We start from the raw sequence: 14,320 nt of genomic DNA, 5'->3' as shown, positions 1-14,320 counted from the left end.
TCAACGTAGGTTAGAAATCTAATAGATATTGATGCGTGCAGTGTTGCGAGTTAGTAAGCCAGAATGGCATTTAATCCCATGCATCATCCCTGACGAAGGGCTTATGCCTGAAATGTCGATTCTCCTGCTCCCCAGATGCTGCCTGACCTGCTAAGCACCATACTCTCAGCCCACATTTCATCCCACGCTGTTGGAACCAATCTGAGCCACATCAGCCATCCAGCTAAGACAGTCAAGCTTACACTTGCTCCATCTATTGACAAAGGAGTCAAAGTTGCTGTAGAAATATTTTCATTTTGAAACACTTTCCAATGGGGGGGGGGGTGAGAATGACAGTAGAATAAGGAATGCTGTGGTCCAACCAAGGATGGTGTATATTTCCTTATTTACTCTGGCTAAAACAGCAATGAAGTTTAGGAGTAAACAAATATTTTGCACACCCAGTTGCCAGTTGCTGGCATACAATGCCAAATTTCATGTGGTGCTTGTTTAGGAGACATGGCTGTCATATTGTAAGTTCCATACTGCTGTTTCATGGCGGTTAGTTTGCAACCCTCTAGAAAAAAGCCAGTGGCTAAAATTATGTGAAATGTGCTTGTACTAAGTTAGCACAGGATGCTGCTGTGTTATTTCGCTAAATCCACAGATTCTGGGGGGCTCATGGTCCTGAAGCTGTAAGCAATTGTGAAGAAATTTACTAACAGTAAATATTTTGGCATTGGAAGAGCTCATCTATTCAAATGATTAATCTTTTGTTGTAATAAAACCTCCACACAAAGATCCCACTTCAGCGACTTTGTTCTCCAAAAAGGCATTATATGTAGTATCCTACATGAGTGAAAACTTAAATGCTTTGTAGCTCAGGATGTTGCCAGGGTTGGGGGATTTGAGCTATAGGCAGAGGTTGAATAGGCTGGGGCTGTTTTCCCTGGAGTGTCAGAGGCTGAGGGGTGACCTTAGAGGTTTATAAAATGATAAGGGGCATTGGATAGGAGAAATAGACAAGGTCTTTTCCCTGGGTTGGGGGAGTCCAGAACTAGAGGGCATATGTTAAGGGTGAGAGGGGAAAGATATAAAAGAGACCTAAGGGGCAACTATTTCACAGAGGGTGGCATGTGTATGAAAGTGGTGGAGGTTGGTCCAATTGCAACATTTAAAAGGCATCTGGATGGGTATATAATATGAGGGGTTTGGAGGGATATGAGCCAGGTGCTGGCAGGTGGGACTAGACTGCATTGAGATATCTGGCCAGCATGGACGAGTTGGACCGAAGGGTCTATTTCCGTGCTTGTACATCTCTATGACTCTTGCTAGCCGGTAAATTCTTGTTAATTTTTATAATTTCTAAGCAGGTGAAAACCTTTGCCATATTACGGTTAAATGGATTCAATCCAAACTGATTTTCTTGCATTCCACTCACCTGTTCTACCAATCTTATTTTCAGAAGATACATTGAAAGGTCCACTGCTTGTAATCACAGTGACGTTGTACTCTCGCCCAGGTTGAAGATCGATGAATGTTATTGGCATTGTAGAATCCGTACTGTTGGTTTGCTGTTTTAAACTTCTGATATCTTGAACAAAGACAAAGAATTTCTCCACATTGCCGGATGGAGAAACCCAGGAGACAATCAAAGTGTTGGTTGTGCCATTATTCTCAACTGTAATATTCTCTGGCGGTATCTGGACAGGTCCTGTATGGATGAGAGAATAGCTTTGGAATCTTTAACCAGTAGAATGCGAGCTGCAGCTCAATGAAGTGTTGAGCTTTTGGATAATCTGGAGGAGGATTGTAATTTTTACTTGTACTCGTTAGAAAACCACTCTCTCCAATTGACAGAAGGTGAAGAAGCTCAGGATTATACAGAAGCTTCAGGATCAATCACAATGAAGTACATTGCCTGCATCAGCTGGATTTTCTCTAGTGGAAGGTTATGAACAGCCTTGTATGAACCAGCAACACAATGTAAAAATGTAGGAGCAAAGGGATAGTATATAAACAGAAATGGTTTTATTCCTACTTTATAAGGTTTTTGCAGATTTCAACCAAAATACTGGGCAGAACCTTCCATGACACTGTATTCTATCGAGAAAGTTGGGAGAATCACAAGATCAGAAGTGCGGAGCTTCTCACTATCAAGAACAAGAAGTCCCATTTTCCAACCAAGTGTTGAATGGCAAGAAAAGATTCTCACTGGTGAGCAGCGAGCAGGCTTTTTGCATGCAATAACATCCCAATATTATCTAATCTCACCGTACAGACGCACAATATACACACCAATTTCTGGGATGGCAGGACTGATGCATGAAGTCTTATGGTCTCCTCAAACTTGGACAGGCAAAGACTAACGGGGCAATTGTTGTGCTGAACATCTCCATCCGACTTTCTTTCCAAATGCTCTAATCTCACCTCCATCAAAAAGTTTAACCGAAGCCAGATTGACAACTTTTCCAACTCAGGCATCCCAATGAGGTCAACGATGAGGTCACAACCCATTCTCCCATTATTTTGAGCAGCAGATGCTATGGCCATTTACAATAAAATTCTGAGACACATTTATTTTTCTTCACTGTTCCATTGCCAGCCCCTCTGACATCATTCCTTGTAGTCATGTAAACAGACCTGCCTTCCAGCTAATTACAAACTTTCCCTTTGGTTTTTTTTTCACATCATCCAACAGTCCTTCTTTATCTCCTCACTTGTTTTAAACATGACAACCTCTAACGTCTACCAGCTTTGCTGAAAAGTCATTGAACTGAAATGATAAATCTGCCCTAACAATGGGCCACTGACTCGAAATGTTAATTATACTTTGTCTGTCCAGATGCTACCAGACTTGCTGAGCTTTTCCAGCCATTGCTGGTTTTGATAAATCTGCTTCCCTTGTCATAGATGCTGCCAACCTGCTGAGTATTGTGAGCAACTTCTATTTGTCATTTGTGTGTAATGCTTTCAGAATGTTCCATGACACTTCACAGCCAACTTCTTTTTATAAAAAGTAATCAATATTTTAGCAAATACATGCAGTCAGTTTTGCATTTGGTAAAATCCAAAACTGAAGATGACAAGCCAATTTGGCCAGGGCCCTGGAATAACTTTTGTTTGTTTATTTGAGAATTACTCTGGTATTTTTGAAGCCCTCCTGAATAAAGCAAGAGACACATAGCAAGAGTGAAAGACATACAGTGAGAGTGAGAAATGGAGAAAATGAGGAGAGAGTGATAGACTCCAACCAGTCCATGCTGGTCATTTTCCCAAAATAAACTAGTCCCACCTCCTTGTGCCTCACCCATGTCACTCCAAACCTTCTCTATTCATTAAATTATCCAAATGTCTGTTTTAGATAGATAGAAGATAGAATCCTACAGTGTGGAAACAGGCCATTTGGCCCTACAAGTCCACAACGACTCTCCGAAGAGTAACCCACCCAGACCTATTCCACTACTACTCTACATTTACCCCTAACTTATGCACCTAACCCACACATCCCTGAACACTATGGGCAATTTTACCACGGCCAATTCACCTAACCTACACATATTTAAATGCTGTAACTGTACGCGCATCCACCACTTCCTCCGGCAGTTCATTTCACATACGAACCACTTCTGTGTGTAAATAAAAAACATTGCTCCTCGTGTACTTTTCTCCTCTCACTATAAAAATATGCCCCCTACTTTTGAACTCACCCACACTAGGGAAAAGACCCTTGTCATTCATCTTAACCATGCCCTTCACGGTTTTATAAACCTCAAAAAGGTCACCCCTCAACTTGCTAAGAAGTCTATTTCCATAATCTCACACCCTTCATTCCCAGCAGCATCCTTGTAAATCTTTTCTGAACCCTCCCCAGTTTAATAATATCTTTCCTATAGCAGGGCGACCAGAACTGCACAGAGTATTGCAGAAGAGGCCTCACCAATGTCCTGTACAACCTCAATATGATGTCCCAATTCCTATACTCAAAGGACTGAGCAATGAAGACAGAGAAAGAGAGAAGTTCCAGTTATACATTGAAGCTAGATTAAATTATATACTCAAACATTGCAATCAAGTTTGAATAAACAACATTCTGAATAAAGACTAGAGTGCTTTTTAGTAAGCCAGGTTGATACTTTGAATAATTTAACCATCAAAGCTGGACTTTCGACACATACCCAAATTTATTACGCATGGGCGTTTTATTTTTCCTTAAAACCTATTTTGGTTGAGGTATCGTGGTGCAATAAATCAACCAGAAAAATAAAACTTAAAGTTAGCTCTATACAAATCAAAGCGGTGAAGTTTTGGTACTTTAAAGACTTTATACAGAATTCATATCACTTGTGAAGCAATCAAGAAAGGCAACAACTAATACAGAAAGCAGCCTCAATGTTTCATGCAGTCAGTAAACTAGTGATCATAGAAATGGTAAAGATTAAGGAAATATTTTTATTCAGATATCATTTGACTTACCCAAGATAAACACTTACTTGTGTAGTTAGATATTGTCACTGAATCTGACCGAGTCCCATCTGCTGCCAGTGTTATTACGGTAAAATTGTACTCTGTTCCAGACGTCAGTCCTTTTACAGTAGCATTCTCACTTGACACAGTTATGCTTCCATTATCACCCAAAGGGGCTGGGTTTCCCTTGGTCAGCACCACGTACTCATACTCTTCCTTAAAATCTGGTGGTCGATTCCAACTCAAGGTTACAAAGTTGGTGCCAGCTTCCACCACCATCACATCCTGTACTTCATTGGGTTCTGTTGAAACAGTTACCCCACTTCTTTGAATAAACAGTTGCTTACAGCAGTGTGCAAGAAACATCTCACACAAACTTCCTTCAAACTGGAAAACTTGACAAGGGAAATGAAAGTATAATGCACTAGGTATCCTAGGTTCAAAAACATATAAAAAAGGAAAAGCTACATGTAACAATTCTGAGGCATTTGTATTAAAAAGATTTTAGGAGAAAATGAAAATCAAGAAGCATAGTGGCAGCAGATGACGTTCATGATGTGGAGACAAATAGGAATGGGAAAGAGATGACAGGGGAAAATATTAAAAGATAAGCATTAATCATAGCTCAATCACTTCAACTACATATTACTCTATAATCACACAAATGATTATTTATCCTTGGAAAGAAAATGTAAGGATTAAATATTTAGAAGTAATTTGGATGAGCAGAAATAAAACGAGCAGACACCATTGTCTCAATAGGTGAAAAAATGTAAAATGCTGCTCAACTGTAGGAAGACCAATTCTGTGGCAGTCATTGAGAAGGTTAGGTAAAAACAATGACTGCAGATGCTGGAAACCAGATTCTGGATTAGTGGTGCTGGGAAAGCACAGCAGTTCGGGCAGCATCCGAGAAGTAGTAAAATCGACGTTTCGGGCAAAAGCCCTTCATCAGGAAGGTTAGGTGGAGCAGCCTTTAGGATTTCCAGTGTAAAATGGTTACTGATGCCAAGTGAAGGGAATGGGAATGAGGTCAGATTCTTGGTGAAAAACACACAAGTGCAATAAGGAGCATACTTCATGACAGTTATAATCCTATTCCATCACATATTTTAGCTACATAACTGAAACAGTTTAAGTTCTCATCCTCAAATTTTCCCTTATCTTACGATATCAGAGGTAATGCTGCAATCTCTTCATTCCTGTAACACCGACCTGCACTTGGCATTCCATATGAAACCTCACTCCTTCCAGCACATTCTCGGTGGTCTCCTTCCAAGCCTTTATAATCGATGGTGCAAAGTACCAGCCATAATATGCTGATGTCAAACTGCAGGTTATAAGGGTCTTTGTCTTCAAGGAACATCACCAGTAGCAGCTCGTAGAGCCTGGTAGTTTAATGTAACACTCATTGACCACAGTGTGGATAAGAAGAATGTATTTTCCTCAGCAGTAAGGTCAATAATCAGTGCACATAGATTTAGTAGAAATAATTGAAAAGCAGAAGTTGGTAGAAGGATGCAAGAGGAATGGAAAGGGCACAACCTATTTGGCTACAGTTAAGGAACAAAGAAGTTGCAATTACTTCATGTAGTATATAAGGGATAGATGAACAAATCTGTAAGGAAACTTGGGAGAGGTGCAATTATAGTTACAGTAGAGGAATATTAATAATCCAAAAACAAACTTGAATACTGGGAGTGAAAAGGGGAAAGAGGCAAAAGTTCTAAAGTATTGTGAGAAGAAATGTTTACAGTAGAATGTTTCAAGCCCAATGAGAAAGATACGATGCTACTCCTGGTTCTACTGGGGTAGGCCAAGTTGGTCAAATGCTAGCAGGAGAACATTTAGGGAACAGTGTATTATATGAGAAGGATGGAAAAGGACAAACAGCAATAACAAAGAATAATTGGAAAACCTATTTAATGGACGATGACTGGATCTAGCCTAGTAAACTGGAACCAAACATTGGCAGGCAAAGATGTCACTGAACAATGAGCTGCCTTTAAAGAGAAAACAGTTCAGGTACAGTCAAGGTCAAAAGGAGTAAGCTTGGGCAAATAAATCCAGCTCTACTTGGTTGATAAAAATGGGAATTGGGAGGAAGGAGAAAAAGTGCGTTTGTGACAGAATCAGGCAGATGATACAAGTTGGGACCAGGCTGAATATAGAAGGCTGAGCAGGGAATCAAGAAAAGAGAAGTGTAGAGCGAGTATAAGATCAGACAGGTAAGTAGCACAGCAAAGAAAGAAAAGATCCTCGACAGACACTCCTAAATAATAACCTCAAAATCTCATTATGTGGTTAATGATGTGCCATTGTCATAGGTCTTATTCAAAGATGCAACTTTACCATTTAGTGGCATTTCACTGTCAAATGATCTTTTCTACAGAAGCTATCGTGAAAGAGATAAAACCAACTGGTGCCCAGTCAAGAGGCAGCGATAATTAAATGAGCGTCCACAGGTCTTCAGAATGAAGCAGCAGCTCTGGAGGCAATCAGTCCTCCAAGTACTGTAAAGGTGGTGATAATTGTACTAATCTTTCCACTCCAGCTGCTGAAAACACAGATTAAGGTCAGCCCACAGGCCACCACCATCTGGCACCATTTTGAATAATCAGATCAGCAAAAAATGTGAGATCTCCAGTGTTTGTACCGATGGTCAATGGACTTTAGAAACAGTGGGGTTGGAAATGCATTCAGTTTAATGGTGTCACAAAGTTGGTGTGTAGAAATGGTAAAATAGTAAAATGGGGAGAGTACTGCATCATCACTTTAAGAGAAAATGCTTTGCATACCAAGAGATTTAAAATTGAATGTCTGTGGGTAAGCAGCTGTGGGTGCTTGAATTGACTCAATATATCAAAAAGCTGTACAGTTAGCAGGCAATATTTTTACCCAGACAATAGCTTAATTTCGGCCAATTCATTTAAAAAAGGCACTTGGAGACTAAAGGACCAATTAAATTCATATCTGATGGTGTTGACAACATGAAACCAATCACATAACAAGAATTTGATATGTCATAGGTGGTATATAACAGAGGGTCAACTGGACAGAGAGGAAAGCCAACTGCCATCTGAAGGGGTGAGATGAAAGTGCCATCTGAGAGAGAAATACCAGGCTCACACAAGAAATCGCCATGTTCGCTAAAAAGTACTGTCTATCTATAAAGGCACATTTAACAAATATTCTTGACACTAGAAAACAACTGAGAAGGCATTTTGGAAAGAAGATGACGAAAAAAGATACAGAAAGTTGAGGAGGATCAATTCTGTGTGAACTTTGACAGACTAAGTTTTAATTTATTGTTCTTATTAATTAGATTGATAGAAATGGGACCTATGTTATTGAAATAGCACGCCTAAAGATGCAGAGGTCAAATCCCTCTGCTAATTAAAACCAAGCACACAGAAAAGCTTGCCTTACCTTGCAATCTGCCATACGTTTGACTGAGTGAAAGAGAATGCCTAATTTCCACTATTTGAAGAAAGAATAACAATTTATTTTCCGAACTCTAATAGTAGACATTAAACAAAACTACTAACAAACGGAACAATCTTTCCCCGAACTAACACTATCTCTGAACTGAACACAATTCTATTAATATGCTGCTCCAACATGATTATTAAACGTTACATTAACTTAATTTCTCAAAATCCACACAGTCACTTATGCTGTCTTCCTTCTTGTCTTTTGATTTTGCTGTCTTCTCCCTGAATCTTTTACTTTCTTTTTACTGCGTGTGTTTTTTTACAGGAAACAGTACTTTTTGATACATAGTACCTTCCGAAATTTCTTTGAGAGCAACAGGTTTATTTCTTTGGATGCCTTTTGCTCTCTGGCTTTAAAGCAGTTGCTCTGCGGTTCAGTAGCAGTTGCTCTGCCCAATTTTCAAAATGCCCTTTTTTAAATACCCCCAACATCATTGCCTCTCATTGGTCGGATGCTGTCAATACAATAAATTCAAACTCAATTGGGTTTTAATATCCTGGGCATAATTTAAATTAATTGCTTAAATTTGAACTGTTGTCATAACAGCAACTAAAATTCAGGTATCCACTGAACAGCCATTTGCTGCATGTATCTATTTAGAACAGCCCATCTCTTAGCTGTTCTGTTCTGGCAGCTATGGCTGTGCTTTAAATTTACTTCAAAATTCAGAAAACACTTCCTATCTTAAGGTGAGCATATACTCCCTCAACTTCATAACATCTCTCCCCTTAAGAAAAAATGAATCATCAAAATGAAAAGATGGCTTCATTTGGTTTCTCTAATTCTTAATGCCATTACTATGAAATACGTATGTCATTAATCTAAGTTATTCCTCTCATATTAATTCCACACACATATATAACATTGGAATCGATACGGTCCAACCTCATACACACTTTCTAAATCCACAATAACGCATCTGGAATCACATTTTTACGACCTGCAACATGTACATTTTGTGAAGTAAAAGTCTGCAACATAAGACTCTAATGAAATAGTCTCATTTTTAATTTTAAATATTTCCAAAATCATAAGAGGGTTGTCATCAGTGTATACAACAGTCTCTGACACACTGGCCAATATGAAACTCAATAGTTCTTTTTCAATGGTGGAGTATTTTCTCAGGTGGATATTGAGTTACTTTGAAAAGTAGCCAATTGGCCATTCAAATCTGTCATCTCCCTGCATCAATACAGCTTCAGCCCCAATATCGCTAGCATTGACTGCAATTTTAAAGGATTTCAAAATATTTGGTGTCGCTAAAACTTTTGCAATGGTTAATATAGCTTTTAAATTCTGAAATGGCTCCTGGCATTGTTCTGTCCACTGAAATTTCACATTCTTTAGTAAATCCATCAGCAGTGCCACCATGCTGCTGAAGTTTAGTAAAAACTTAGAGTAGAATCTGCTTAGTCCACAAAATTGATGCAGCTCTTTCTTCCGGGATGGTTGTTGAAATTCTTCGATGGCCTTCATCTTCACATTCCTTGGGGTCATCCTTCCATATCTGATGCTCTATCACAGGGGTATCAGGTAATTAGGAAGGATAGGCTGGAAGGTAAGGGAGGTGGGGTCGCGCTCTTAATTAAGAGCGAGATTAGGGTGATAGGAAGAGACAATGTAGGAAATAAGAAGCAAAACATAGAACCTAATTGGTTGGAGATCAGAAACAGTAAGGGGAAGAAGTCATGGGAGGGAGTCATAGGCCACCCAATAATAACGCTGCAGTGGCACAAATAATCAAGAAATATCTGAGGCATGTAAGAATGGAATGGCAGTTGTCAGGAGAGACATGAAAATGCACATTGGTTAGCTTAATCAAGTTGGTAGAGGCAGTCTTGAAGAGGAGCTCATAGAACTCATCTGCGATAACTTTCTTGAACAGCATACTACCGAACCTACTAGTGAGCGTGCAATCTTAGATCTGGTTCTGTGTAATGAGACAGGTAAAATTAATGATCGCATAGTTAAGGATCCTCTCGAAAAGAGTGATCACAGTATGGTCAAACTTCGGACACAAATGACGGGTGAAACACTATCATCTAAAACCAGGATTTTATGCTTAAACAATGGAGATGATAATGGGATGAGGAAGGAGTTGGCTAAATTAGAATGGGAACACAAGTTATTTGGTGGAACAGTTGAGAAACAGTGGAGGACTTTCAAAGAGATTTTTCACAGTGCTCAAGGAAAGTATATTCCAGTCAAAAACAAGGATAGCAAGCCTTCGATAACCAAGGAAATAAAGCAAGGCATCCCAAAAAACTCAGGCTTACAAAGTAGCCAGGAGTAGTGGGAAACAGGAAGATTGGAAAAACTTTAAAAAGCAACAAAGAACCACGAGGCAAGCAATAAAGCAAGGGAAGATGGATTTTGACTGCAAAGTAGCACAGAATATAAAAACAGGTAGGAAAAGTTTTTTATAAATATATAAAATGGAAAAGAGTAGCTAAAGTGGACATAGGTCCCTTGCAGGATGAGAAAGGGGAGATAATATTGGGTAAGGCTGAAACGGCCGGGCCTTGAATAACTAGTTTGCGTCAGTCTTCATAGTGGAAAATGTGTCCAACATGCCAAATAATGATATTAAGGATACGATGGGAGGGGAGGACCTCAATTCAATTGTTTTCACTAAAGGGATAGTCCTGAGCAAACTTGAGGGTCTAAAGGTAAATATGTCTCCTGGTTCTGATGGAATGCATCCCAGAGTGTGAAAGAAATGGTGTTAAGTTATAGAAGATGCATTAGTGGTAATTTACCAACTGGATTCCAAGCAGGACCCAGTGGACTCGAAGACAGCAAATGTCACACCGCTGTTTAAAAAAAGATGTAGGCAAAAGACAGGTAACTACTGGCCAGTTACTGAAATTAAGAGCAGTTACTGAGGGACTGAAATTCAGAGCAGGGAGGCTCTGCTGCAATTGTTCAAGGTATTCGTGAGGCCGCACCTGGGGTATTGTCCGTAGTCCTGCTTGCTGTAACTTGTAATAGTGGGATCTTGTCTGGAAAACTTCCAGGATATTTTTCTTTTAATTCCTCAGTTCCCAGGTTTTTCTTCGGTTTCTCCATCTCAAGGGGCATCACTCCCACCTTGCATGCTGCTAATTTGTTCCCAAGAACAAACTATATTCTTGGAACTGACATTCTGTCAATCACTCCCACTGTTACTTCTCCAGTTTTGATTTAGCTGTCCAACCCGATCTGACAGTGGGAATGCTACATTTTTGTCCAACTATTCCACAAATTAACACCCTCTTGAGTAACACGTCAGGAAGAATGCAAATGCTTTCATTTCTTACTATTAGAGACTGACCAGATCCCATAGCTCTTAAAATGATAACTTCTTCCCTTCTCCCCCTATTCTTCCTGAGTATGCTTTACCCCCCACAGAAGTGAAGTCATTAAAGAGATTGGACATAACCTCAATACCCAGTCCCTCACGAGGCTGTGCACTCACCTGCAGCTCCTCAACGTTTCTTGGGGATTCCTTTATTACTTCTACTAATCCTACTGGCTTAGTTCCTTTAACGCATCTTTTCTCCCAGTGCCTTTCTGCAACGACCAGCACTAGTACTTTACGTGACCCATCCTACCACAGTGGCCACACCTGAGGCCTTTCACTTCCTTTTCACCTGTGTGAACTATTTCCAGAGTGATCTTTTTTCCTTTTGTATTCCCCCCTCCCAATTTCTATCCCTCACAGGATGGAATTCCTTTCAGAAGCTAAATTTCACCTTATGCACCAACGTAAATGTATATTCATCTCCATTTCTGCCACTCTTCTCACTTCTTGAAATTTTCTGTTCGTCCACATAAGTTATCATCATCTCTGGAAGTGAGTTTTTAAGCTCCTCCAGCAGAATAATCTCCCTTACAGCCTCATTGATCTCATCTATTTTTAAGGTCCGCACCGATCTATCAAAATTGCTACGTTTAGTCTTTCAAACTCAACATAAAGAAAGAATCAGGCCAGACCTATGTTTCTGAACCGGTGTCTATATGTTTCTGGTACCAATTCATAAGCACTCAAAGTAGCCTGTCTGACATCTGCATCATCTCTTGACCCCCTCATCTGATAGCACTGCAAATACCTCACTTGCCTTGCCGACCAACTTAGTCTGAACTAGCATTACCCACAAGTTCTCTGGTCACTTATTCTGCCTGGCCAATTTTTCAGATAAAATAAAAAAGACGTTGAAATGTGGCAATTTTTTAACATATTTGTATTGACTGTTACCTTTTCCTTCATGTCCATCCTGTTAATTTAACTTGCAAAGAACAAAAAAATTTACAGCATAGAAACAGGCCGTTCAGCCCTCCAAGCCTGCGCCAATCCAGATCCTCCATCTAAACCTGTTGCCTAATTTCTAAATATCTGTATCCCTCTGCTACCTGCCCCTTCATGTATCTGTCTAGATACATCTTATATTATGCTATTGTGCCTGCCTCTACCACCCCCGCTGGCAACACATTCCAGGAACCACCACCATCTGTGTAAAAAACTTTCCACTTATATCTCCATTGAACTTTTCCCTCTCACCTTGAACGAGTGACCCCTAGCAATTGAATCCCCACTCTGCGAAAAAGCTCTTTGCTATCTACCCTATCTATACCCTTCATGATTTTGTAGACCTCAATCAGGTCCCCCCTCAATCTCCATCTTTCTAATGAAAATAATCCTAATCTACTCAAACTTCTTTCATAGCTAGTGCCCTCCGTATCAGGCAACATCCTGGTGAACTTCCTCTGCACCTTCTCCAAAGCATCCACATCTTTTTGTTAATGTGGTGACCAGAACTGCACGCAATATTCCAAATGTGGCCAAACAAAAGATCTATACAAGTGTAAAATGACCTGCCAAATCTTGTACTCAATAACCCTTCTGAGGAAGGAATGAATGCCTTCTTGACCACACTATCGGCAAGTGCTGTCACCTTCAGGGTACAATGGACCTGAACACCCAAATCTTTCTGTACATCAATTTTTCCCAGGGCTTTTCCATTTGCTGTATAGGTCACTCTTGAATTGAATCTTCCAAAAGGCATCACCTCACATTCGTCCGTACTAAACTCCACCTGCCATTTCTCAACCCAACTCTCTAACCTATCTATGTTCTGCTATATTCTCTGACAGTCCCTTTTACTATCTGCTACTCCACCAATCTTAGTGTCATCTGCAAACTTGCTAATCAGACCATCTATCCCTTCCTCCAGATCATTTATATATACCACAAACAACAATGGTCCCAACAAGGAGCCCTGTAGAACACTACTGGTCACAGTTCTCCATTTTGAGAAACTCACTTTGACTACTACTTTGTCTCCTATTGCCCAGCCACTTCTCTATCCATCTAGCTAGAACACCCTGGACCCCATGGGGAACCTTATCAAATGCCTTAGTGAAGTTCATGTATATAATATCTACAGTCCTTTCCTCATCAATCAACTTTGTCACAGACTCAAAAGAATTCTATTAAGACATGAGCTCCCTTGCACAAAACCATGTTGCTTAAGCCCATTTTCTTCAGTATGTAAATAGATTCTATCTCTCAATATCTTCTCCAGCAGCTTCCCTACCACTGACGTCAGGCTCACCAATCTAGAATTACCTGGATTATCCTTGCTACCCTTCTTAAACAAGGGGACAACATCTGCAATTCTCCAGTCCTCTAGGACCTCACCTGTGTTCAAGGATGCTGCAAAGATATCCAATAAGGCCTCAGTTATTTCCTCTCTTGCTTCCCTCAGTAACCTGGGATACGTCCTATCCACACCTGGGGACTTGTCCACCAAGCCTTTTAGAATACCCAACACTTCCTCCCTCTTATGCCAATTTGACCTAGAGTAATCAAACATCTATCCCTAACCTCAACATCCATCATGTCCCTCTCCTCGGTGAATACCGCTGCAAAGTACTCATTAAGAATCTCACCCATTGTCTCTGATTCCATGCATATCTCTCCACCTTTGTTCTTGAGTGGGCCAATCTTTTTATCTAGTTACCTTCTTACTCCTTATATACGAATGAAAATTTGCAACTCACTTTCTCTTTCTTCTCTCTCTCTTTGCTCTGCTAAGAATCTTTTCTTCATTTCTTCCTCTTCTAACTTAAGCCATTTCATCTGCAATTGAAATTTAGCCATTTCCAAAAATTCTAATGGCCTTTCCAACACATTTATATGTTGAACTATTTCAGTTATAACCCCTTCTTTTTTTCAGAGAGATGGGCAATTCCATCTCCAGCTTGTCTGCCAATTGCAGCAGCTTGTATTTTGCTCACCATTTGTAAAATTCCCAAAGTCACTTCTTCCATCCCAGAAAACACTTAGTAACTGAAAGTGGCATTTCTTTCACTTTTAATCTAACCAATGACAAGTAGT

At 40.0% G+C, this 14,320-nt stretch overlaps 1 protein-coding gene across 1 annotated transcript in view; it reads right to left on the bottom strand.

Annotated features, from left to right (window-relative positions):
* ptprja (protein tyrosine phosphatase receptor type Ja) overlaps positions 1-14,320 on the bottom strand; it is a 138,646-nt gene that overhangs the window by 86,295 nt on the left and 38,031 nt on the right. Inside the window, exons 12-13 of the mRNA XM_060839174.1 lie at positions 4,473-4,748; positions 1,421-1,693 (exon numbers count right to left, since the gene is read on the bottom strand). Coding sequence (XP_060695157.1) covers positions 1,421-1,693; positions 4,473-4,748 — 549 coding nt within the window. The remainder of the gene's footprint in view (positions 1-1,420; positions 1,694-4,472; positions 4,749-14,320) is intronic.

The sequence above is a fragment of the Hemiscyllium ocellatum genome, chromosome 18 (genome assembly GCF_020745735.1).
Source record: "Hemiscyllium ocellatum isolate sHemOce1 chromosome 18, sHemOce1.pat.X.cur, whole genome shotgun sequence".
In the NCBI taxonomy this organism is placed as follows: domain Eukaryota; kingdom Metazoa; phylum Chordata; class Chondrichthyes; order Orectolobiformes; family Hemiscylliidae; genus Hemiscyllium; species Hemiscyllium ocellatum.
The sequence above is the reverse complement of the archived record's forward strand: the minus strand, read 5'-3'. Positions and strand labels throughout refer to the sequence as shown.